Source organism: Dermacentor variabilis, chromosome 2 (assembly GCF_050947875.1).
Source record: "Dermacentor variabilis isolate Ectoservices chromosome 2, ASM5094787v1, whole genome shotgun sequence".
In the NCBI taxonomy this organism is placed as follows: domain Eukaryota; kingdom Metazoa; phylum Arthropoda; class Arachnida; order Ixodida; family Ixodidae; genus Dermacentor; species Dermacentor variabilis.
The window spans coordinates 41,122,746-41,149,449 of record NC_134569.1 but is presented as its reverse complement, the minus strand read 5'-3'; the positions used below and the strand labels follow the sequence as shown (position 1 = coordinate 41,149,449).

Genomic DNA, 26,704 nt, shown 5'->3' with positions numbered 1-26,704 from the left:
CATTCACATTCGTTGCGTTGTTCTTGTTCCGTGCATGTAGTTTTTAACTATTTTATGTCTCATACCGTTTAACTGACACAGTACGCCGACAAGTGCGTCAGGAATAACGACCTCATAGCGATGCCCATGTGAAGGCCACCGACGCCGCTTCCTCCGATTAATTCAAGCGGAAAACAGCATGGCGTTGTGTTACTGCATCGCGCACGAATTCCCATGTCACATATGATGCAACAACAAGGTATGAGCCGTCATTGACGTAGAGCGCTCACGGCATGCACGGCTCGTAACGAATTTGAAGGTGCCTCCGTTGCTAACATTTTAAAAATTAAATTTTGGGGTTCACGTTCCAAAACTGATCAGCGGGCTTATGAGGAACGCACTAGTGGGAGACAAGGAATGAGTTCTGACCACTTAGGTTTTTTTTTACGTGCTTGCAAATCTAAGTACACTTTCGGTGTATCTAATCTTTCTACATTTCGACTCCATCGAAATGCGACCGCCACAATCTGGAATCGAACCCGTGACCTCGTGCTCATCAGCAGAACGCCATAGCCACTGTGCGCCGGGTCACTGACCTTTCACCGACCCTTGGTAGTCGGGGACGATGCGGCTGTCACTGGAGGCCACCAGGATCCGTAGGAAGGCGGCCAGGGACCCGGCCATAGACAGCGCCTGCGCGTCATGCAATTTGCGCTCTCAGTCATTCTTTAAAGCACGTTAACCACAAGGAAAAGAATGCGGTCTCTGCTCATTGTAACTAGACATGCCATAACTACTTTGTTTAGCGCAAAACAATGGACACAAGAAAGACGACAGGATAAGGCGCTACTCTCAAATGACATCATTTTATTGCGTCACTCCTTTATAGACAGCAGAAACCACAGGAACATGCGCAGTGAGCACCATGTGCAGGAACCACCAACATCCGATCACAAGAGCGCAATTCAAGCGACAGAATAAAAAAAAAACCATATTCAGCGCTGTACAAGGTTAAAGAAAGCACACTAATGCACTGTGAGCCCAATGGCTGTATGAATGATGCTTCCGATAACTCTCGGGCGGTAGTATCACGAAACATGGATTTGCACTTGCATGTTTTACAATGTTGAGCCAAATGGGAACTCCTGCCTGTTGGTATGGATGGCTTATGTTCCCTAAGGCGCTCGTTAACACAGCGGCCTGACTGCCCTACATACATTTTGCCACATGACAACGAAATCTTATATACCACACCGACGCTGCAATCTACAAACTTCGTGTGGTTCTTTTCACAATCTGGTTTTTTACTTGCTTTAGAAATACGGCTGCACAACATTGACAGTTTCTGAGGAGCAGAAAACACTACCGGAATTTGGTATCTAGTGGCGACATTCTTTAGATTGTGAGTATATAGATTGTGAGTAGATTGTGAATATATACCAGCAAGCTCAATTTTCAACCCCGGATGCAGTGTTTGGCGGGATAAGTCCGCGTTCTCATCAATATAGTGATATATATAGTGGATACCCTGACTCCCAGGGTCAGCCGTCGTCCCCAACGACATCTACATCCCTTACAACAGTCTTTAATGCAGCATAGTGCTGGATTCATCCAGCGGCCGTGAGTACAGTTGGGAGTTCCTGCTCAGAGAGGCGTCTCACAGTCCCTTTTTAAAATGTTTTATCATTAATCGAAAAGTAGATAATACGTATTCATAGACTCTAGGTTTAAAAGAGCTACAACTAGAGCTAGAGCTAAAATGAGCTAGAACTAGAGCTAGAAATACTAAATCTAGTAAAGCAGAGCTAGAACCTTATACTCGACTCGAGTACAAGGTTCTAGCTCCGCTTTGCTAGATTTAGTATTTCTAAGTGACCACTTCGACGTAAATTTTACAAAAACTCTTCTTCTTGACGGATTGGCAGACCACAATATATCTCTCTGCAGTATCCCATCAGAGTACAAAATTACTACCCGTAAAACCACGTCTACCTATTTCAATTTCAACATCGCTAATGACACCAGCATATTCGATCACCTAAGTTTAGAATTTTCTTCGGTCAAGGACCTAGAATACGACATAAACAAGGACATTGAAACACTGTGACAGCAATTCAAAGTAATTACATATTTTTGCATCAGTAACTTTGTGCCGATTAAAACAAAAGAGAACAAACAAACAGAACCCGTGCATTAATCGGGATATAATTCACACGAAACGAAAAGTAAAACGCCTCAGAAAATCACATAAGAAACACCCAAACCAGGTTACCAGTACCACTCTCAACGAAACCATCAAAATCTTAAAATCTAAAGAAGGCCAAGTATACTTACTTTAAATATTCCCTTACCAACTTTCTGAGAAATTCCCCTCAAAAGTTTTGGAACTACCTAAACCCAAAAAAACGATGCCACCAGCACAGTAACAGCGGAAGAAAGTAAAGACAGAGCAAACTCATTAAACTCCTATTTTCAATAAATATTCACTACCGATGACTAAAGTACGCCAGATGTTTCGACAACCTGCAGTAGTATAATTGAGCCAATCACAGTAGACGAGGCAGGAATACTTATTCTACTACTAAACTTAGATCTAAAAAAAGGAACTGGACCTGACAATATCCCAAATTATTTCTTAACGCGATACTCAGAATGGGTAGAATGGGATTAATTGAAGAGGATTCTGTTGATCATCTTCAATAATCTTTATTAAGCTGTTCCGTTCCTACTGACTGGAGAAAAGCTAATTCCTGTGTATAAATCGGGTAACGAAGCTGATGCCTTAACTATCGAACCATCTCATTAACTAGCACGATATGTAAAAGTCTCGAACATATCATCCTCAAACACATCTCTGTACCTTGAGCAAAAACATATTTTATCACATTTTCAACACGGATTCCGCCGTGGGCTATCTACAGTCACCCAACTAATAGAAATTATCCATGACCTATCCTCAAGTATCGATCTCCAAAAACAAATAGAACTAATCCTACTTGACTTCTTCAAAACATTCGATAGAGTATACCATCCAAAAATTATTAGGAAGCTTCAGTTGACAATGAAATGGGTTAAAAACTATCTCTCTAACAAGACTCAGCTTGTCGAAGTGAATCACGAGTGTTCAGAAATTACCACGGTTACCTCCGGTGTTCTGCAAGGTAGTGTCCTTGCTCCAATCTTATTTCTAATATTCACTAATGATCCACCTGGTATTGTCAGTACTAACATAAGACTATTTGCTGACGATTGCATAATTTATCAAGAAATCAACTCACCTGAGGATCAGGATACACTGAATCATGCGCTAAAATCAATAACAAACTGGTGTTACAACTGGCAAATGAGTCTTAATGTAAGCAAATCAGCCGTCATGCGTATTACTAGAAAGTAGAACGTCTCTGTATACCCTTACGCAGTTGGCAGCACTCCAATCACAACAGTTAAAGAATATAAATATCTTGGCCTAGTAATATCAGACAATCTCAGCTGGGACTCTCATGTTAAAGCCTTAACCTAAAGATTTGAAAAGATTTTTCTTCCTCCGAAGGCGCCTCCATCAAACTACACCATAAATAAACTACTCGCCTTTACCGCATTCGTTAGACCTATCCTAAAATACGCGAATGTCTCCTGGTTTCCACATACTAATAAACTAATAACAATGCTAGAAAGAGTGCAGAGAAAGGCAATCAGATTTATTTACAACGAGTGCAACCTAACTGCCTCTCCATCCCTACTATTTAACAGAGCCGGATTACTCACTTTACGAAATCGAGCCAATCTTGCCCGTCCGAAAGTAATCAACGAACTACTACATAAGATGTGGTTTATAGATAGCTCCCGCTAATTGATTAAATCTGAAACTAGGCTGACACGTCATAATTATCCCCAATCACAACAAAATTACCATTTCAGCACAAACTGCTTTAGATTTTCATTCTTTACACTCGCAACCAGAGAATGGAACAACCTACCTTCACATATTATCCTCAGTCCGTCACTAGAAGCCTTTTCACAGTCCTATGAGATTCACCTACATGCCTCGCAGACATGACTTGTAAACCTTATTCCATTGTGTTACAAATACCATAAAAAAACTTAACTGTTGATTATGGTTTCCTTAAACCATTCTCTTCTCTGTAAAAATTGTATAAGGCAAAAAATGTAACCTAATACAGTTTGTAACACCCCTTGTATTTGTACATATTGATGACGCACTCTTGATGACTAATATTGCATGTCCCTGTGAACAACAACATTGTAATGCTCTCACTACTCCACAATAAATTAGTCCGCCTGTATACTGACCCTTTGATTTGTATTTTTTGTATTGTACGTTTTTTACCCTCCCTGCGTTAATTCCTCTTGGGATTGGCAGTATTTTTAAATAAATAAATAAATAAATAAATAAATATAAGATGGCAATGAACGGGTAAACATCCATACGGTGAACTTAAGCAAGAGACATGTGGAAGAGTGGGCCGTAGGAAAGTATGCTCATGCGCTGACTAGCACATCATAAGGAGTTGAAATTGGGCCTAGTAGTGACAATACAGCCGCATACAGGTCCCGATACAGTCTTTGACTATGGGACCTCCTCCTGCATACTAAATACTTGTAATTTGACCCAACTTCTAACAATAAATTCTGATTCTGATTCTGATAAGTAGTTGGGTAGCACACTGGAATGTGGTGGCACATGCTGCCACCATGTTTCAAAAACAAAAGCAACTCAGCACCGTCATCATCACCGTCGCCGTTTCCGTCGTCATCATCATTGTTAATATCACAAAAAATCTGTAAACTGCGCACAAAACCAGGCTGAATGAGTATTTAAAAGCCGTCCACTTCTGTCTGAAGCATTTATCTTGTGAGATTATAAGATTTTTTATGAAGCATAACTGTCTGCAGCCGCACTTCCCTAAGGCTAAGTACAAATTGCGAAAAAAAATTCGAGGACGCTTAAGCTTCGCCTTCAAGAGTGGAAAGCGATAGCGTTATCGCACCCCGTTCGCACCACCCACTCATTCGCTCGGCATGCTTTTGACGAGACGATGGGGAGAAGCGGGCGAATGGCGCGCCACCTGTCGGGGCAGCTCCGTACATTGCGAGGAGGGGGTGTTCTGTGTTTGCCGCAAGATGGCTCTGCGTGTGCGCCAAGCGCAGAATAAATGTAGCGGAAACGTACTTCGCCACGCGTTTAACTGCCACTTCTGTAATTTACATGCTCATAATTACCGATATACACCGCAGTATAACTTTCTACGGCACGTTTCTAAGGCAAAACCGCATTCACTAGAGGCGCTTTTGTCCTGCTTTGAATCATCGAACTCATGACTGAGTGGCAACGTCTCCGTCTCACGCTTCGGAGACCCTGGTTCGATTCCCACCCAGCCCATCTTGCAAGTTGTTTTTATTTATGAATTGCCTGCCTCGATTTTTCAATCATGGCCAACGCCGCCGCCGAAGACACCGACTTTTATGCGACACGAGCTCCTTAACGCTATCGCGTTAAAATGCTGCAGATTTCGGCGTCTTATTGGTCTAGATTCCCCGGCACTTTGCCTTAATTACGAGTGGTGTCCAAGAGTACTCGTGCCAGGAAACTGCAGACATTAGGCTGACACAGACAGATATATATATATATATATATATATATATATATATGGGCTTTAACCATGGACGCTGACGTCGGCGCTGTTCTGCCAAGCCTAAAGACACCTGAGCAATAATGCGGAATTTTTTTTTTCACGAAGAAGTCTCTTTACGTCTCCTACTGCCCAAAAATCTACTTCAAGAAAAGCTCGCAAGTCTGCTGATGAGGCACATCTCAGAGCTCGGAGTTTCAACAACGATCCAGACATACAACAGCAAAAATAAATATGCGATCCCAGGCTCAGCGATAAGGGCGCACATATACTGTTCGAAAGAAGAATCGAGATATTGCGGGGGCGGAAAGGAAAAAAAAAAGCAACGCTGGTACACACTGTGTGCTCCAGTGCGATAAAACTAAGTCTAGGAGACTGTTTTTCGTCGAAGTCCATTGTTCTTTCGGTGCATGTCACGCTGAGAATTCCTGGCTTTACTCGCTTCGGCGGCAATACATAATTATTGTAAGATAAGTTAGACGACATTGCCATGATACTTCACAGAAAACCAGACTGGAAGCTTCTCAAGTTTAGAGGAGTTTTGAAACTGCCCTCCCTATCTCCATCGCAAGGTCACGCCAACGAGCACATCGGAAACATTATGTACCCGTTTATCCGGGGTAATGCTGACGCGCAAGTGCTCCTGGCGACCTCTTGATACGCAAATCGTGTAGCCTCAGAAGTGAATATCCCAGCACTCAGAGGAAAGAGGACAACCTAGCTGCTTCACTTTTCAAACGAAACAATGCAGGCACGCGTGGAGTTAGTGCCGCTGGCGCACAGCTCATTGCCAGCATTTGATTCGCAGGGGCTCTCTATTGCGGCTCTGCGCTTCATGCCACTGGCTAACAAGGCCGTAGTGACATCTAAAAAACCTAGAGTGAATGTGTGCTCTTCGAAAGATCTCGGGAATGTGCTTGAAGGACCCGCACTTGCATCGATCGGTGGAACGTGATGTTCAGCGCACCAAGGCTGTCAACTCCTGAAAGCATAACGTTTATTTTAGATGGACAAAATTTTTCGTTTTTCTCCGTTCATAATTTTAATGAGCAATCTTCATCTTCTCAACTGTATAATAAAAAAAAAACTTGCTATTGTTGTAATTACTAGGACGTAGGCATAACTTTATATTAACGTTAAAATAAGCCTGTTTAATATTTGCAAAATGCTCGAAAAGTGTTCGATTTGGTTTCAAGATTTACTTTGCGTATTCCTGAAAAAAATCGCGCCGAAATTCTCGACGGTGATTGTCGATGTAAGCGAATAGTATAAAGCTTCAAGATATCTATTCACTTTATTAAAGGAATGATGCACTTGACGACATTTATTCGTCGCAGTGAGAGTACTTAGGCAGTTTTTTGTTGTTTAGTGCTCAAATACGCAGAGCGCAAAGCCGTCAACCAGCACATCTATAGTGGCAGTATGGCGGAACAGCTATATGTGACAGTTGGCGTTCGGCAGCGAAGGCGCTCCGCAAGCGCAAGAGCCTTTCCAACCTCCGACCAGAAACCTCCGGCTGCTCACCACCGCTAAAACGGGCGAAAGAGCCAAAGAAAGCTATTTGCTCCGAAATTCTGCACTTTGTTGGGTCGCGAGCCGTAGATTGAGAGTCTGTACTTATCAATTTCGAGCTCCCCTGTATGCTATACAGGGCGTCCCAACTATCAACTATCAGGGTGTCTCAACTATTGCCGCGCGACGGGCCGCTAGAGGCACTTTTCGTGTATTCGCGGACTCCTTTCAGCCTAGGAAAAAAAAATATCTTTTATGTAGCACGTATCGAGCAAGGGAAAGCTGTATCAGGAGTTGTTTTTCCTTTATGCTGATCTACAATTTTGTGATGACACTTTCCTCTAATTATAATATTTGCGTTGTTCAATAACTCATTAATACTAATTGTGTAATTAGGTGGCATGCGAACAAAAACAATCTGATCTCCAAGCGACAGCAAACAACATTACCTTGGTTCTGTCCCGCTACGCGGCATTTGTATATATTTAAACCTTGATGCATCAGAGTTCGGACACCATTAATATATATATATATATATATATATATATATATATATATATATATATATATATATATATATATATATATATATATATATATATATATATATATATATATATATATATATATATATATATATGTGTGTGTGTGTGTGTGTGTGTGTGTGTGTGTGTGTGTGTGTGTGTGTGTGTGTTCACGTGCATTGCCACGCGGCTGAGGGAACGTAATTACATGTAAGTATGGAGGATCGTTTCGTGCAGACACTAAAACGGCTCTTTTGGTCATTTCTTGATTTCAAACCGTCGTCATGGGCTCGTAAGAGCTGCAATTTTTGAAATGCGCAAGAACGAACAGACATCTGAAAGACGAAAAACAAGCGATATCTCAGGAGGCATTTACTTTCTTTCCTGTATTCAGTAGCAGGTAAAAACGCTGTTGTGATAACAAAATAAAAAAAAGGCGTTGAAACCGTTAGACGCTAAGAAAGAAAGCGATGGCGAAAATTTCAAGTGCTTAGTTCCTAGTGAGAGCATCAACGATGATGAAGACGATAAGGACGAATTGTATCGCACTGCAAAAGAGGGAGAGCGATATCAAGGACATCAGCTCCGAGTAGACATGATCATGGCCTGCGGCGTCGACTTCTCCTCGCAAAGCCACATTCCTGCGCAACCTCAGATCCTCAGGTCTTTCGCAGCCGCAGATTGTTAGGCGGGATCCACGAAATTTTTTTCGCTATATGTTGATGCAAGTCAATGCAAGGGTGTACTCTTACTTAGACGTACTCTTAAGCATGTACTGGATTGGCAGCCCCCAAGTAACGCGGCGTTCTAGTAAACTCCCGTTCTTTTGCATGCAGGCCACTTCAAGAAGCTTCAAGATTATTTGAGAGGCTTGCAAACTTCGTGTCTGAGATCAAAAGGCGCTCCAAACAAATGTTTGTTCACTTTTCGCGACCATGGCATTGGTATAAGATTATGATTATTTTCATGTATGCTATGAACCATTAAAAAACGTTTTCGCAAGTTATATATCTTGCATTTTCGACTCATGCGAAACATTTGGACCGTTTCACGGACACTCGAGGTGACCAGCGCTATTGCAGGGGCCATATATACAGGAAAAGTTGACCACGCAGATTATTCGCGAGGCAGCATTTACCCTCGCGAATTTGGAGGTGCACAACTCCCGCTGCATGCGTCTGCTTCTTTCTTCCCACCCGCGGCATTGTTGCCCTTCGTTGTGCGCGAACCACCGGCCCAGCAATGTTCCACGGTGAGTTGAAAGCTACTCGCGGAAATAGTGAAAGTACAGATTCTTGCAAAAATTACCCCATTCGCAGCACTCGCGCGCCATTGGCGCTTAATGTCACTTCCAACCAATGTTTGTTTAGTTTTAAAGAGTTTAAACGAACGAGTAAAGGATTCAGCCAGAACAATAAAATGACAGATTGCCCCTTCCACTACAATTCCCCCCCCCCCATAATTTTGGACACTCTTCTAGATGAAAAATTAACCATTCCCGATGATGATGATGATGATGATGGTGGCGATTTATTGGCGTCCCCTTTGAAGCAGGGCGGTGACAAATGGTCGCCTAGCCAGCTTGAGTTGCCGGGTGCGTTATACATGCTTTTCATTCTAGCATTTTGGTATACATCTCTTTAATCTTTTTTTGTCTTTCTCAAAACATCTCTACCTTGTGTGCAGCTGCCTGCGCCTGAACAGATCCGGTCGTATCAATCTCTTGCCTGCTTTTTTTACACCAATACTATAAACACCTCTCACTTATTTCGACTGCTGACCGGCTTTCAGCCTAATTGCACAGCGCTTTCTGGGATGTTAAGCCGCATTGTTACGGTGAGGTACACTTGGGAGCAAGAATAATGCAGTGCGGTCAGGCCCATAATGGCCCTTGCACATCACCTATGACATTCAACGTGAAATTCTCAGCTTATATACCATATAGTATGTTGCCGATTACATTAGGTTCTTGGGTGCGTTCTTTAAGATACTCACAGAGGCACTTGAAAAATAGAATTACTATACATTTTAAGTAGCAGCTCTTACATCATGCACTTTGTCTCGGGCTATCAATCACTTCAACGGCCATCACCAAGTTCGATTAAAAGTTATATATTTTATCGTTCTCAATGGCAAAGCGTCTGAGCTACCGTTACCTTCTGTAGGAAAAACTGCTTTTGGGAAGGCTGTATAGATCGCACCATTCATGTAACTCTATACGGGTATAGAAAAAGCCACGTGCTAATAATACGTAAGAGTACGTTTGTTTTTTGAATTTAGTTGTTGATCCTCATTTCTGCAAATCGACCTTCACGCTAAGTGTTACGGAAGCTCAAGAAGAAACCGTAGGGCCAGGGTACTCGTACATTTGAACTACTGAGGCGAAGCGACAGCAGCGCATTCTAGACGAGCTAAAGAGAGTGTCCTTTGTATTGCAGAATTTTTCCCTGCGTAAACGACTAAGAAATCACACAGTAAGAAGAAGTTCAAGGAACTGCGATACGGAAAGCTGCCTATTTCTGCCTTTGTTGGTTTCTCTACCTTTGTCGTTGTATTATCTGCATTCACCTGGTATGTGGAATAACAGGTTAAGAGGTAGGAAGACAGGGAAAATAACGCAGTTAAGAAGTCCTCCAAGCACGATTTCCTCTTACCGCGCTCACGTAGCCGATGATGACGCAGGCGAACTTGGGCGTGACGAGCCCTCCGAACGGCGTTACGGCGGCGAACATAGCGTACCTCGAGCACGCAGGCTGGCCGTCCCCGCGCCGAGATCGCCGCAAGTGGCCCCAGTCCCGGAGCCGATCGGCCACAAGTAGTGCCCTGTCTCAATGTTTCCGATAATGCATCGAGGGCTGGGATAAAAGAAAGAGAGAGGGCAAGAGAGAGAGAGAGAGAGAGAAAAAAAGAAAGGGGTGACAAGGAGCAAGAGTGCGGGAAAGGGCAAGTCGCGGTGTTTTCGTCATCCCTCTTTCCCGCATAGACGTTACGTGCAGTGCTGTCGAAACTCGAGCCGGACAGCTTGCTTTCAGTTGAGAGAAAACAATCAGTGCACCTTCCCACCTCCATGCACCTCGCATTCGGTCCAATAGCCAGTCAGGTGGGAGACAGCCTGGGAACCCATTGTTGATGAGAGCGGGACTGCACGCACGGAACTAGCGGAAATGTGTGGGGAGGACAACAGCGGCGAGATGGTGAGTCGGGGATTACAACTAGTGATCTCATGCGCCGCTGATAAAATTGAGAGAGATACGCCAGGTGACAATGCTGCGAGTGCGCTGGTGATAAAAGGGAGCAAGTTGAAGAAAACAAAAGCTACGTCAGAAAGCTCGTTTTAGCCATGCCAAGTGCAATTGTATTACAAAAACGCAACGCTGTGAGTTAGCTGACATTAAAATCAGCTGAAACCGTCCGCATCGGTTGGAACAGGAAACTCAGATCAATGGCGTACATGTTTCGACTGATCTCATTCTGAGGTGCCCAGAACAATTCCGAACTATTTGCCGTAGGGCGACTTTTGAAGTCGTTAGAGGGAAAAAAGAAGCTGAGCACTCGCAGTTAGGGTTTTTGACAGGAATATTTTCTTATAAGGCTGACACGGTAGGCAGGAACTAAAGAGTGTATGCGCGCACCTCATGGGACACGGAGACGTTGAACGTATTAGGTAGGGTAATCGTAGGCTGTGCAACGGCAGATGGCCCAAAGCCCAAAGATGACACAAGACTTAAACTAAGGGAAACTCACTGGGCGAGCTTAATTTTGTCCCGTGACTTTCTTGCGCTATCACAGTGACCATGTTGGGACCGCCTGCACATAAATTGACTTGAGATTGTTTGCTTTCTGGGTCGAAGTAGCTGAACGCCGAGGCCATACCGCTTTCATGGCAGCCCAAATTTATCCATCCGTGCTATGGAAACCAAATAGCATGTGTCTACTCGGCAACTCTTTTTAACTTATTCTCCACTAGCACTTACATGTATCAAATATATCTGCATTAAATCAAATTCATACGAAAAGGAATAGAAGGATGATGCCACCTACAGATGTAGCTAGCCTTGCAGAGGATCGGTACGCCTGCTGCGGGTGGGGATATATGCCCCGCACGAGTGCCTCCTTTTGACGTGTAGAAAGGGGGTTAAACGAGTAGCCCGATTTTTAATAATCATATCATGAGAAACCAACAAACAAGGACACCAAGGAAAACATAAGGGAAATTACTTGTACGTACTAAAGAAATGATCAATTAATGGCAATGAAAGTGGATAAAAAAAAAACATACCGCAGGTGGGGAATGATCCCACGTCTTCGCACTACGCGTGCGATGCTCGAGCATAGCACGCGTATGCGAAGACGTGGGATCGTTTCCCACCTGCGGCAAGTTGTTTCTTCCCCCACTTTCATTGCCATTAATTGATCATTTCTTTAATTCAATTAGTAAGTACAACTAATTTCGCCTATGTTTTCCTCGGGGTCTTTGTTGGCTTCTCATGATGTCCTTTTAGCGTCATCATCATCAACAGCCTATTTTATGTCCGCTGCAGGACGAAGGCCTCTCCCTGCGATCTCCAATTACTCCTGTCCTGCGCCAACCGATTCCAACTAGCACCCGCAAATTTCCTAATTTCATCGCACCACCTAGTGTGTCGCCGTCCTGTAGTGCGCTTGCCTTCTCTTGGTACCCATCCTGTCACACTAATGGTTCAACAGTTACATATTCTGCGCATTGCATGACCTGCCCAGCGCCATTTCTTTCTCTTAATGTCAATTAGAATATCGGCTATACCCGTTTGATCTCTGAACCAAACCACTCTCTTTCTGTCTCTTAACGTTATGCCTGGCATTCTTCGTTCCATCGCTCTTTTCGCGGTCCTTAACTTGTTCTCAAGCGTTTTTGTCAGTCTCCAAGCCTCTGCCCCATATGCCAGCACTGGTAAAATGCACTGATTGTACACTTTCCTTTTCAATGATAATGGTAAGTTTTCAGTCAGGAGCTGTTATGATTGGGGGTTCAATCCCATCGCTCGTGATCCGTTGTCAAGATTGGAGTCGGGCATGAATTAGAAGGTAGCTGGCCCATGCCTTCGTCCAACTTATCCACGCTGAGGACGTTGATGAAGGGAAGGACTACTTGTCATCGAGAACGAGGAATATTTACAGTATTTATATCAGTCTAACATGACTGCTTGAGAAAGTACATCAGTCCAACATGACTGCTTGAGAGAGAGTGTCAGTCTAACATGACTGCTTAAGAAAGTGTGTCGAGCATCCGCACAACAGCGGCTTATAAGCACTCGGTCTCCCCTTGATTCCAAGGGGACGGAAAACGTTCGTCCAGTCATTGTAAACAGGCCGCCTCTCCACCGGGACGGGTTACACGCACGCACGCACGCACGCACGCACGCACGCACGCACACACACACACACACACACACACACACACACACACACACACACACACACACACACACACACACACACACACACACACACACACACACACACGCACGCACGCACGCACGCACGCACGCACGCACGCACGCACGCACGCACACACACACACACACACACACACACACACACACACACACACACAGGTGCAATGATCCGGAGCCGTCGTCAGAGGGGCTCCGTAGAACTCGGAGCCCCCCGAGTAGCGCGCCCGGGTAGCACATTGTCTTGCGTCTTGGTCGGCGCGTGGAAGGAGTGTCAGTAGACGTTCCCGCGGCTCAGTAACAATAGTTGGTCCGCCGTGCCCGTTTAGTTACAATGGCGACTTCGTCAAACTCGGCTCCAGCGACGGAGAGTCGAGGACGCACGTATTGTTGTTCACACACTCAGTCACGCCGTGGCTAGGGGTGTGCGGCGACGCTCCCGGAATGTTGCCTCCACAGTCGGAACTGGTTGGCAAAACTTGCACTGCAGCTGGCCGTTCTTAACAGAGCTGACAATGTCTGCCGTATGCGATCCAACCCATTTTTCTTCTATGGATTTCCTTTTCATGATCAGGGTTCCCAGTGATTAACTGACCTAGGTAAACGTACTCCTTCACAGACTCTAGGGGGTGACTGGCGATTCTTAACTCTTGTTCCCTTGCCCTGTTATTCCTCATTATCTTTGTCTTCTGTAGATTGATCTTCCAACCCCACTCTTACACTCTCTCTGTTAAGGTCCTCAATCATTTGTTGTAACTCGTCTTCAGTGTTGCTGAACAGAGCAATGTCATTGGCAAACCGAAAGTGGCTGAGGTATTCGCCGTCGATCCTTACTCCTAAGCCTTCCCAGTTTAATAGCTTGAATACTTCTTCCAAGCACGCAGTGAATAACATTGGAGAGATTGCGTTTCCATGTCTGACCCCTTTCTTGATAGGTATCTTCTTACTTTTCTTGTGTAGAATTAACGTGTGTGGGATTAAACATGCCACAAGGTGGCAAGTGTGCGAGGTGGTCAAAGTTAAGCCGGAGTTTCTCACTACGGCGTCTCTCGTGATGATAGTGCGGTTTTGGCACGTAAAAAAATCCGAAATTAATTTCACTTCGATAGCCAGCAGGCTGTAGGATGACGCTACAATGAAAAGACTTTCGGGTCGCTCTGCTGTAGCTTCGTGCCGCAGTCTGGCCGTAGGGTACCAACTTTAGCTTTCATGAATCTTCCTCCAGCTTTCGACTTACTTCTGTGGAACTTATTTCCCGAATAATTGTTCCCGTGCTTCGAGTCGTCAATTAATTCAACCTCACGCTGCCGACTGGCAGCTGCTTCGCTAACTCAATTGGCAGAGCGGTTGCTCCAGAAAGGTGGTGGTTCCGGGCTCCGTCCCTGGACCAGGACAAATGTTTTATTCCACGGCGAAACCCGCAGGGGTTTCCTTTGTAGCTTCATGTTAGAGCTTTCCAAAGTCGACGCGGCGAATAAGCTTATCGCTCTTGCACGCGAGCTAACATAGGGCCATGCAGTGGAATATTCAAGTCACTTTGCAGACGCATGCCTTCATTCCCTCATTTCTAATTTACAGCTCCGTATTGCCTATCACTGTGTACATTGTCGACGACAAGCTGTCTGTGGCTTAGAGTAAACATATAAAAGTGCACATTCTTTGTGCATCCGAATTACTGATGACCCACTCTGTGACTTTTGCGCGCAACGAGACGATCGTACACGTTGTTTGTCGATGACATCATACAAGCGCACAAAGAACAGCATTCTTCACCACTCTGGACTAGGTGGACAATCGTCTACTCTAAGAAATACCTATTTTTGGACACTGATCTCTCGACTGACACCAGCTCCAATGACGTTCAAGCCGCTGCTGCGTTATTTAAGAGTGACCGGCTTATGACTACATGGCACTGTGACACCGTGTGACTTTGTATATAAGACTAACACTTTTACGGACAGCGTGTGACAGCGCATCGTCCTGCCTCCTTTTGTCTCCTCTCTTCTATAGGGTAGCCAACCGGATATATACTTCGGTTAACCTTCCTGTTTTACTTCGTGGCTTTTTTTTTTCGTTCATGTAATATTCTAGTACTTGTTTCTGTGTACGTTAGTTTCTTGAATGTTAATTTTGAAAACCTTTCTGAGGCATTGTAGATTCAAGGTCCTCGTCATTTGCTGCAAGTCATCTCTGTGCTGCTTAACAGGACCTCATGTTCGCAGCGCACGTTGTGTTTAACCCGTTAAACTTTACTTTGAATCCTTCCAAATCTAGCCTTTTGAATTATTCTTGCAGATATGTAATGAATAACAGCGGAGTCATAGTGTTTCTCGACTGGACATCATTCTTCACTAATTTTATAGTTATTTCCTTGGATAATACGGCAGATTTAAAAGCGTGTATAAACTTTGCATTGATAAAGTTTAGTACACCACAACAAGTTTATTTTAATGTCTTTGTGCGCACTGTCGGAGAGACTGACGTGGCAATCAATGGATGTGTGTCAAACGTACGTAAAACGGGCAGATCTGAGCGCCCCACTGTTAATAAAGCTTTGCGCACCAGTGACCAGTAATAGGGTTCACGCACAAATTTATAAAAAAATTGGTACTCTAAACGTATGCGAGATGTAAGGTTGAATTTTCACCATTTTCTTTTTGCATCATCGTCTTCTTTCGAGGGGGGGGGGGGCAAATACGTGGTAATAAAATTCTGTTAGCTTAAAGTACACAAGAAATTACCGAAGCATCTACTTATAAAGAACAGTAAAACAGCTAGCAAGAAGCAGTTTAAAGTAGTACAGGTGGTCGTTATGATTATATTGCTTCCGGCATGGTTAACCCGGCAGTCTGGACTGACCGTTGATCCACCGGAATGTCTATTCTGAGGATTTGAAGGTATGTATGACCGCGTACCTATGAGTCTAATACAGTCGTGCCCCTTTAATACACGGACACCCTAGTTCCCCATCACTGTCCATAAAGCTAGTCGTTCTCAATAGCGCATTTTAAAAGAAAACATTAGACATTTGTTGAGAATGAAATGCTGTAAATAAAATTCATGTCAACGCTTTGAACTGTTCACCGGAAGTGAAAGTTGAAAAAATATGAGCATGCTCAAGTGCACTATTCCAGTCATTTCTATAATTAAGAAATCGCACTTAAATTTGAAGCACCTCGCGGGTCGGAAGGAATGGGATGGAAGACCTCGCGTTGATGTAATTCCGAAACAATGAAGCATTCGCTCAAGGAAAGTCTATCCAGTAGAAGTGTCAAAGAAATTGACAAGTGCCAGTTCTTGATGAAGCTAGCACTAAAGTTGAAATGCTTCTCTGTATTCAGTGACTGCTACGCATTTGATGACAGTAGAACACCTGAAAGACGTAGAAGGTCGTCATCGTCTCCTGAAACTTCAGAGAGCACGTGAGTGCAGAAGCTGTCACGTGAGCGTCGAGGAGCAAAAGACGTTGGCCAATGCGGTCGTACTGACAGCGGAGCGGTTCGTCGCCTCCGGCAGGCCGCACACGCTTCATCGTCAGGACCTGTGTGCTTTTGGCTCATTTACGTATTTGGGAGTAGCTCCTGTCCATACTCGACATCGCTCACGTTAACGGCACAAAAATACATGGGCTTCTACGGTTTCAGACGTGTTTCCATACTAACAGACAAAAAAGCTGCACCGGAAAAGTTTGGTGCTTACAAAAATTGGCATTATCTATAGTTCAAGTCATCTATATTAACGAGCATCATAATAGCGAGACACGGCCCTGCAATTTTTCCTGAAGTGCGTGTGCTGCGTCGGTATGTCTCTGCATGCGTTGTATTACAACGCCTTCTGTCACTGCCTCTGTACTGTGTTTCGAAACACATTAGGAGCGCAACGCAAAGTACAAGATAAGGTTTCATCATATGTTCACATTCGGCCCCTTAAAGTGAATGCTTGATAAGAACAAGAGGGCATTGTGAAGAAAACGTATCGAGAAAAGTGGGTCGGCTCTATGTGTGTCACTTCGTTCAAGGTTGTTGCATCCTGAGAGAGCGTGGCGGCGAATAGGTGAACCAACTCAACAATGTACATACTATGTTCTTCAAGCTTTCCTTAGTTGAAATCAAGTTTGAATTTAAAGAGAAAAAAAACATGGCACATACGGTAAGCATGAAAAAAAAAAAAGCTCAGTGACTTGCCAAGAGAATCCATGTTCTTAATTATTTAAGAATTGTTAAGAATTAAACAAGTATTGTTCGGTCGATGAGGTTGTTAATATCTGTCAGTGGAATATCGGTTCGCTCCGAGGACGATACGCAAAATTTTGGAAGAACAAATAATCTTAGTGTTTAGTACCCTGCTGTACTTGTCGAGAAATTCTTAAAAATTCCAACTACGACTGCAAATAGCGAACGAATTATCAGTGCTACGGTATTTAGAATGCTGGATCGTCGTACTTGTCTAAAGCAAGAAAAAACCCACAACTTTTCGTTTTTGCACCATTTAATAGTAGTACATGTCCTGTGCATGTTTTCGACCTTTTATCTACATTTAGCTCGTAATTACACAAGAGAAGTTAAATGTCACTTAACCCAGAATTCTTTTCCGTGTTTTTTTTTGTCATCACCGCAGCAAAGCTTTCATAATGTCGGGTCTGGTTGGGCCGCGCTGGGATGGGTCGGCCCGGACAGGTTTGTTCTTACTTTTTGTCGTACGTACTTTTTGTCCTAAGCATGGGGGCTTGCCCCAGGTTCTGGTACGGAACCACATCCCATGCATACAGATCTGTATATACCACACATGTTCTTTTTTTTTGATATTCCGATACTCGGTCATTTTCACATGCATCTAAGTAGGTAGAAAGACACCCAGGGTGTCGTCTGATTTATTTATTAAGGCTAAGCTTTCTTTGCCGCTTACCTCCACTTTGTGAGTGCTGGCCGCTGGCTCGCACTATTAGCCATACGGGACGTAGTATATGGTGAAAAGCAAGGCGGTGCGAGTTGGTATAAATAATGTACGTAAGCGTGGATGAGAACGTCAATACAAACACATATTCGATTTCATTTAATCGCCTCCATTTCATTGCGATGATTGCTTCGTCGTCATTTCATCATCACACCACCGTCGTCATTCCATCGTCATCATTCCATCATTGTCATTCCATCGTCATCATTCCATCATTGTCATTCCATCGTCATCATTCCATCATTGTCATTCCATCGTCATCATTCCATCATTGTCGTTCCATGGTCATCATTCCATCGTCATCGTTCCATCATTGTCATTCCATCGTCATCATTCCATCATTGTCATTCCATCGTCATCATTCCATCATTGTCATTCCATCATGGTCATTCCATCGTCATCATTCCATCGTTGTGATTCCATCGTCATCATTCCATCGTCATCATTCCGTCATGGTCATTCCATCGTCATCATTCCATCATTGTCATTCCATCGCCATCATTCCATTATTGTCATTCGATCGTCATCATTCCATCATTGTCATTCCATCTTCATCATTCCATTATTGTCATTCCATCGTCATCATTCCATCATTGTCATTACATCGTCATCTTTCTATCATTGTCATTCCATCGTCATCATTCCATCATTGTCATTCCATCGTCATCATTCCATCATTGTCATTCCAGCGTCATCATTTCATCTTTGTCATTCCATCGTCATATAGTCGTCGATGTTACAGCGTCGTCATCGCGTTGTCGTTATGCCGCCGTCGTCACCAAGTCGTCGTCACACAGTTGTCAATCCAGCCCAGTGAAAATGTGTCCATTTTGGTCGTGTGCACTATGCTTGCAACTGGTCGCTAAGAATGAACAACGTTCTTCGCAAACACCAATGAAAGCTTCACTTAATCCACTTGCCACAGCCCCTCTGATCCGCCCATTTTTTGTATAATTGTCTTTTCGCCGTAAGGCGACTGCTTTCTTAACAGCGTTGTTGAGGACGTGAAACAGTACAGCGGTTGTTTCTATGAAGACTTCAATTAATATTTATATATGGCCATTCTAAAAAAGTGGATTTTTTTACGTCGCCCAGCAGCGAGCAGCCAGTGCGCTGCGATAGTGAAGAGCAAGAAGACCCAGCACGCTGGCTGCCCGCTGCTGGGCGACGTAAGCATAACGTCGCCTCAAGGGGTGTGGCTTTGCGCTCGCTGCAGCCTCCCAGTTTCGTTTTTGCGCTCTTTGATAGCCGAAATTCGTATTGCCACAGTTCCGCTAGTAGTCGCATTATTTCAGATCCTAAAGTTGGTATGGCTCGTATGGAGAGCTTGCTTCAATTTTCCGATAACTATAAGCCCTCTGAAACTAAATATTAATTAATAAATTAGTTATTGCTAATCATCTATTAATTACCACAGGTCACCCGTCACCCGGTGGTCACTACCACCAACGGCACGTCTCCGAAGGAACCGTTCTTTTATTTCAAAACGGTTGTTTTTAAATGTTACTTAATCTTCGTAGAAACACCCAGTATATTATGTACGTTGACCTGTTTGCGGCATAATCGAGCGCACGCACAAAAAGGACAAAAAATAAATAAAAGAAGGACATTTATTTAGCATGCGTACAGAGTATTTATAGTGCCGCAGAAACCCATGAAGATATACGTGCGGCCTTAATCTCAAAGGGGTCACGACCGATACATGTATGCGCTGTTCTCGCTTCAGGGGCCCGCATTTCTTTTCGAATTTTTTCCGCTAATGCTAGCAGATACACTCAAATCTGCGCTGCTATATACATGACTTTACAGGGCATGTGCATGGCAGTAGCACTGTATTATGTAGCATGTAAACCTTTTTTTTCACTTCATAATTTCTTGATTCGCAAGGGTGGTAAACTTAGTTAAAAGGTGGTTTCTGGTCTCAGCGTGTTCTCTGCTCAGTGTGTCACTGTCTATCATTTGCGAATACGGCATTCTTCTTAAAGGTCGGTCGCGCAGCTCCTAAAGCTTCAGCAGTGAGAGCGATGTCGGAAGTCAGGTGTCGAACTTAGAAAGCTTGTTGATAAGTGCTCTTTTACAGCGAAAGAGAAGAAAGGAGGTGAACCGAGGGGCCCGATCTTTATTAATCATATCATAAGAAGCCAACAAACAAAGTCACCAAGAACAAGCTATTTATGCGGACCTTGTGCCGTCGTTGTCGGAGGTCACTAAAACTATCATCATCAGCAATGGCTCGAGCGTCGTCATCGTCTTCCATAGCTGGCTTGTTGGCGCTCCTCGGCGCTACCGCGCGAACGCGCACGTACCACTGCTCCCGCATTCGTCATCGTCGTCGTACTCTTACACAGCTGGTTCCATTGCCACCCGTCATTCCAGTGTAGAAGTTCACTTCTCTTGTGTTGTCGTAATGGGGAGGCCGCGTCTATGGAGGTGTGATGGATAGATTTAATTTTGAAGTAATTCCCCAGTGATGTTCCTCAGGACACTTCAATCAAGTTCTTGTCAATTGTTAAGCAAATTAATTTTGAAGACTCGCTAGCGGCAACGCCGGGCAAATGCCCGAGTAACACAGACGTTCTGCAAACTTTTCCCTGTTGTAGCAAATGTCATGCAACGTTGAACAGCCAACATCAAACTGAATGTACGTCGCCAGCTGTGCGTTCAAGTAATGTTACGAATAAATGTCACAACAACATCCTGATACCCACGCTGTGTCGACGTTGCATGTAAACAACGAGTTAACATGTTAACGCGACCTCTCGCGGTGGCACTGGCATACGTGGTGTGAGCGGTTTTCATCCAAGACATCGAATGCTTCTCTCGGGCGAACGTTCCGTGCCATGGAACACGGTTGCCGCCGTCCTGACGTGGCGGCCACAGCCTGCTTCGCTGCTGGCTTGTCGCCGGATGATTTCGCCAGAGAAGCAGCCCAGAAGTTTTTCCCCCAGTACGACGTGTTGCCTCAAACAACCAATGGTGCGTCCTTGGCAGGCATTCCGGCACATATCGACAAGTTACCATCTACAAGACTCCGAGGGAATTGAAGCTCTTTCGCCATGCCTGAGTTACTTGCAGCGATAGATGGTACCAGTCGCAAGAGAGCACCCGGTCCAGACTCTATTACTTATGAGGCTTACAAGAACCTGAGTGGCGCAGTGCTGCCTCAACTCCTCGACACCATTAACAAGTTATGGCTAGATGGCGTTGTTCCTCCGGGCGGGAAATCGGCTATTGTGATCCAGATTCCGGAACCAGGCAAGCCGTCGCGACCAACCTTGGCATCTTCCGACCCATTTCCCTAACGTCAACGTTGCGCAAACTTGCTGAGAAAATGCTAGCCACACGACTGTCGTGGTAGCTAGAGCACCACGGTTTCTACTGCCCTGCTCATATTGGCTTCCGTCTATCCACAGGTACTGAAGATGGGCTGGCTGTCTTGGCATCCTCAGTTTTATTGTTAACCCGTAGCCACATTGTCCGTACTGTCCTCGCTATGGACGTCGAAAAGGCGTATGATAACATCAGTCATGTTGCCATCTTGGCTTCAATTGACATGCTGCATTTCCCCCCTAGAATACGGAACTTTGTCAAATGTTTCCTTGAAGACCGACACTTTGCAATTCGCCTCGTTGGTGACGCCGTCGGCTCATTTGTCCCTCTTCGCGGTGTACCCCAGGGATCGGTATTGTCACCCACATTATTCAATATTGCTTTAATCCCGCTTGCATGGCGCTTACGTGACGGAGAGATTTAATTTTGAAGTAATTCCCCAGTCGGGTTCCTCAGGACACATCAACCAAGTTCTTGTCAATTGTCAAGCAATTTATTTTTAAAGAATCGCCAATCGCTGGGGCCGGCGTAAACTCTCTGCAACACCCATTCGTACCAGACATAAAGTTCTTGTTGTACGCTGATGACATCACGGTTTGGAGCACTCATCGTGACCTGCAGACTCAAGCCGCTGCCCTTCAATCAGCCTTAAACATCACGTCGACTTACGCTTCTTCGGTCGGCCTTAAGCTTTCCACCAACAAATCTGCTTACATGTCAGTCGCCAATCGCTGGGGCCGGCGTAATCTGTCTGCAACACTCACTCGTCTTCATATATCCGGAACCCCACTTCAACAATGTTCAACTATAAAAATTCTGAGTCTGACGGTACACGAGTCGGGAACCGGAACTGCTTGGCTATCCAGTGCTAAAAAGCAGGCGATTCAGATGTCGGGCCTGATTAGGCGCACTGTTGAATATAACACTGGCGCTTATTTGCTCGGTTAGGTGGGTTCAAAAACGTAGGTAGGCCCATTTAAGTTAACTGCCCCTGCACTCTGAGGATAAAATTCTGCAGCGCGTCTTGTTGTACATTCCACAAAGCTTATAGGCATGCGCCGTAATCAGCACTTAACCTCTTAGCGCGGTTAATTACTTGCATGACTACTTCGCAGTGTCAACCACAAACGTGGATGCCCTCATTCAAGTCAGCTGAAACTGCTACATGGGCTTATCTTAATGGCCATTTCGTGTCTCTAGTGTTAGCATGGGCGATATAATGCTTTCTTATTTATCATTACTAAGCGGTCTACCGACGATAAACGGGCGCCAAGTCCCGAGGGATCAGGACTGCTGCGAAAGCATTGCCTTGCTCCCTTAAGGTGCAAGAGATTGGCCTCTTAACACAGGCTTTATAGTGCCTACCTGATGCGGACAGAACGCACTGCATGCTTAGCGCGCTCCGCATTTATATCCGCATTTATAATGTGCTACCGTATTCCGTGGTAAATAGAGGTGTACAAATGCCCTCATTTCTTTTTGTTTTCCTCCCTTACCTTCACGTTGAAAAATTCGACCACCCTCCCTCACCTCAACAACAACAACAACAACAACAACAACAACAACAACAACAACAACAACAACAACAACAACAACAACAACAACAACAACAACAACAACAACAACAACAACAACAACAACAACAACAACAACAACAACAACAACAACAACAACAACAACAACAACAACAACAACAACAGGAGCATGGAAAGCTTGCTTAAATTTCCCAGTGCTTCTGCTGTTGGCTGCTGCTGCTCCCTGCTGGCTGCTGCTGGCTACTGGCTGTTGCTGCTGCTGGCTGCTACTGGCTGTTGTTGCTCATTGCTGCTGTTGGTTGCTATTGCTGCTGGTGCCTGCTGCTGGCTGCTGGTTGCTGCTGCTGCTGCTGCTGCTGCCTGCTGGCTGCTACTGCTGCTGGCTGCTGCTGGCTGCTGGTTGCTGCTGCTGCCTGCTGCTGGCTGCTGCTGCCTGCTGGCTGCTGCTGGCTGCTGCTGCTACCTGCTGGCTGCTACTGCTGCCTGCTGGCTGCTTCTTGCTGCTGCTGCTGCCTGCTGCTGGTTGCTTCTGCTGCCTGCTGGCTGCTGCTGGCTGCTGGTTGCTGCTGTTGCTGGTTGCTGCTGCTGGCGTTTGCTGCTGGATACTGCCGCTTTAAAGAAAGAACTTTAGTGGAAACTGCTACACTTCGCAGGTAGTTAAACAAGTCTACACTAATGCACTAATAATTAACAGCTGAAGTTGCCGAAGCGAGCGCTTTTCCAGCAATAAATATGTTTGTTAACAGCACGAAGCTGACCATTATTTTTGTACAATGCATGCCCATGGATGGCGAACTATATGGAACATGGATGTATGCGGGCTTAGTGCTATCATGTTTCTACTAAATCGCTAGCGGTGTATTTCATGCCGAATGTTTCAGGCTGGTTACAGGAATTTTAGAACGGGAAATTTATCGGAATTCATGAATAAATACTAAGAAACTACGTGTTAATCTGTTCAACTATGCTGCTGTGCTTATTGTTGAGAATCAATGCAACTGCGCGACGTACTTCAACAATATGAATCCCCCTTTCCTCATTTAACCTCACATCGTCACCGCGCCCTCCATCACCCTCAGCTCAGAACGTCCGCCCTCCGCCATTTCACGCTCGCCAATCTTCCTGAATGCAATCCTCACCTCACCTTCACTTCACCACGTTAGGGTGAGGGCAGTTGAGTATGAGAAAGGCCCTCGTGAGGGTGCACATGTCTGATGATGGAAGAAAAAATTTGTGGAGGTATATCCACGCAATTATCTATTAAAATTTACCGTCTAAGTGTCGCTGTAAAAAACAAAACGTGCACCTTTTTTTATTTAATTTTAAATGTGGAAATTATGTTGGCATTAAGATTAATTTCCTCTTCTTTCTGTCTTGGTGCGGGGCGATTAGTAACGACAGGTTCACGTAAAATAGATCTATTTAGGATATAAGCGTGACGAGCGTACCGTCATATATTTAGGATATAAGCGTGACGAGCGTACCGTCATATATTACTGAGCTGTAGTGTATCACTGAATCAAAACAGAAAAATGAGCAAGCAAATGTTTTAGAATCTCTTACTACTCTATTACTAATACTCTTGCACGAAGAATACACTGATTAGTTTGCGCGCCTAACATAGAATCCAAGAAAAAACTCACTCAGTACGTGGTGTTTAAGCGGAACCTACTCGACAGGCTTCCGCACAGTAATAAAACAATGGGACTTAGTATCGATAGGAAGCAACAAATAAATTATTTAGGAACAGTTCAGCGTAGATGCCATAGTTTGATCATGGTTTAACATAAACGTGAAGGAAGTTATACCGTGCGTTTTATTCTTATTACGCTCGTCGAACTTCGTAACATGGCGGCTGATTTTCAATTGTGGATCTGGTTTCGTATGACCTTCCAGATTACGGCAACTTGCTTTTGTCTTTTTAGCACAAAACTCCACATTTGCAACAGCGCAGCATCTTGTAGTCTAGAAGGCCATGGTTTTCGTATATTGAGCGCAAGAAGTACCGGTGACGTCAGGGCTACCATATTTGAACGTCACCTATTCATACACAATTTCTGAGGAATTATATGTTGCATCGGCCACGGAGTTAATCAAAGGCGATGAAACCTGCTACAGCAACCTGGCTCAAAACCAGGAAATTAATTCACAAAGCTTTTGGTTCGTAAGAGCTCTTTGCCATTGGCTGGTCGTCTTTTTTAGTAGTACGTGCAACGTCACTAGTAGCTGGCACCTGCACTTAGAACAGTTATAGCGTAAGAAATCTTTTTTTGGCGAATACAGGCCCGACGTTCTGTACCAGCTGCTATTGACTTGAACAGGTGCAGCGCACATTCGGCAGCACTTATTGAGAATGACTGGCCTGCGACATGGCTTGTCGGTCGGTTTGGTCACGTGATTTCAAGAAGACTTTCGTTACAAAACCGCACTGACGCCTGCATGGTGCTGGGCCGCACCAATTATATAACATTATTTGCCTTTTTTTGGTTATGCTTCCCCCTCCTCCTAAAGTATTTCTCATCAAATGTATAAACAGATAAGTGAAATATTGTTAGGTTTCACTCAGATGGCACAACACGAGCGCAATATCTCGCTGTGATTTCGCAGCGAGATATTATGGACACTTATAGTGTCCATGCACAATTGTGTCGGACGAGGACGCAGAGCGATAACTTACTCCAGAGACGGTGGCGATAAGGAGCACCGCTTTGTTCGGCGCAGTCAGGCCGCAGAAGGGCTGCCACTTGCGACAGATCATGCCGTCATTGGCCGTTCGGTCGGTGCTCTACACTTCCTCTGACACACGAGCCGCGTGCAGCCGTTCACATGGAAGGCTGGCAGCGCCTGCTCCACTCGACAGAATACTCGACGCTCGACAGAGCTGGCCCGGCTGAAGCACGTCGTCAGTCGGTATACACTCGCAGGTTCTCCAACTCAGCTTTTTGTAAGGTTGTTTTTTTTGTTCTGCTTCCCTCGAGAGGCAAACGAGCGCTCACAAATACATTCCAGGACGTGACGCGAAAGTGAACTTTGGTCGTCATTTTGCTTTTAGCGCGCACTGGCATGCATCTCGGGTTTCAGGAGCGGATTCGTGCCCGAACGGCAGGCTATAGCAGCGAGCTGCTAAGCAAAAGAGAGCGTTTCTCCACATTCCGGAACGCCCGTGGCTGTTATCGTTATACAAATGAGACATATGGTACAGAGACTTGCAAGGTTGTTGCTTTTAACGTATGAACAAAGATAGAAAAACTTTTTATTTTCCAGCGGATAAGGTGATCTACCCACCCCCCGACACGCAGGTCAGGGGTAGGTGCCGCCGCCTCAGATCCAGGCTGGGAGGTCTTGGGTCCCAGCAGCCTCTTCAGCCAGTTGAACGAGCCGGAGCTGGAGCCCAGAGTCCGAGCTGCACAGCAGGGCCTCCTAGGTGTCTCTATTACCTATATTGTGCGTCCCCCCGGGAGAGCATGGGCATTCCCATATTATGTGGTCGATGGTCCCTCTCGCCCTACAAAGATTGCACCTATCGATCCTGGCCTCGGGGAACATGTGGTTCGCCATAACCGGGTGCGGATACGTATAAGTTTGCAGTCGTCAAACACCCTAAAGAAATCCACGCTCACCTAAGCGTGCGTTTGCAGTTTTCTTTACATGCCTAGTCTAAACGTGACATTTCTCCACGCTTACTAATCACGCCTACTATGAGTGATCACCAATCGCTTTTCACGTTTAGCAGACGTCATATGGACTCCTGTTCACGCGCGGGAGGCCACGACGAAGCACCGGCCCTC

General features: G+C 44.9%; 1 protein-coding gene across 3 annotated transcripts in view; it reads right to left on the bottom strand.

The window, feature by feature from the left end:
- LOC142571686 (uncharacterized) overlaps window positions 1-25,736 on the bottom strand; it is a 50,013-nt gene extending 24,277 nt beyond the window's left edge. For 2 of the 3 annotated variants that reach the window (XM_075680219.1, XM_075680221.1), the window contains exons 1-2: window positions 25,594-25,736; window positions 576-672 (exon numbers count right to left, since the gene is read on the bottom strand). In XM_075680219.1, the coding sequence (XP_075536334.1) occupies window positions 576-672; window positions 25,594-25,674 (178 nt within the window). In that variant the 5' untranslated portion in view covers window positions 25,675-25,736. Of the gene's footprint in view, window positions 1-575; window positions 673-10,320; window positions 10,509-25,593 lie in introns of those variants that run through there. The other variant, XM_075680220.1, reaches the window with a different exon arrangement.
- Window positions 25,737-26,704: the final 968 nt, after the last annotated feature.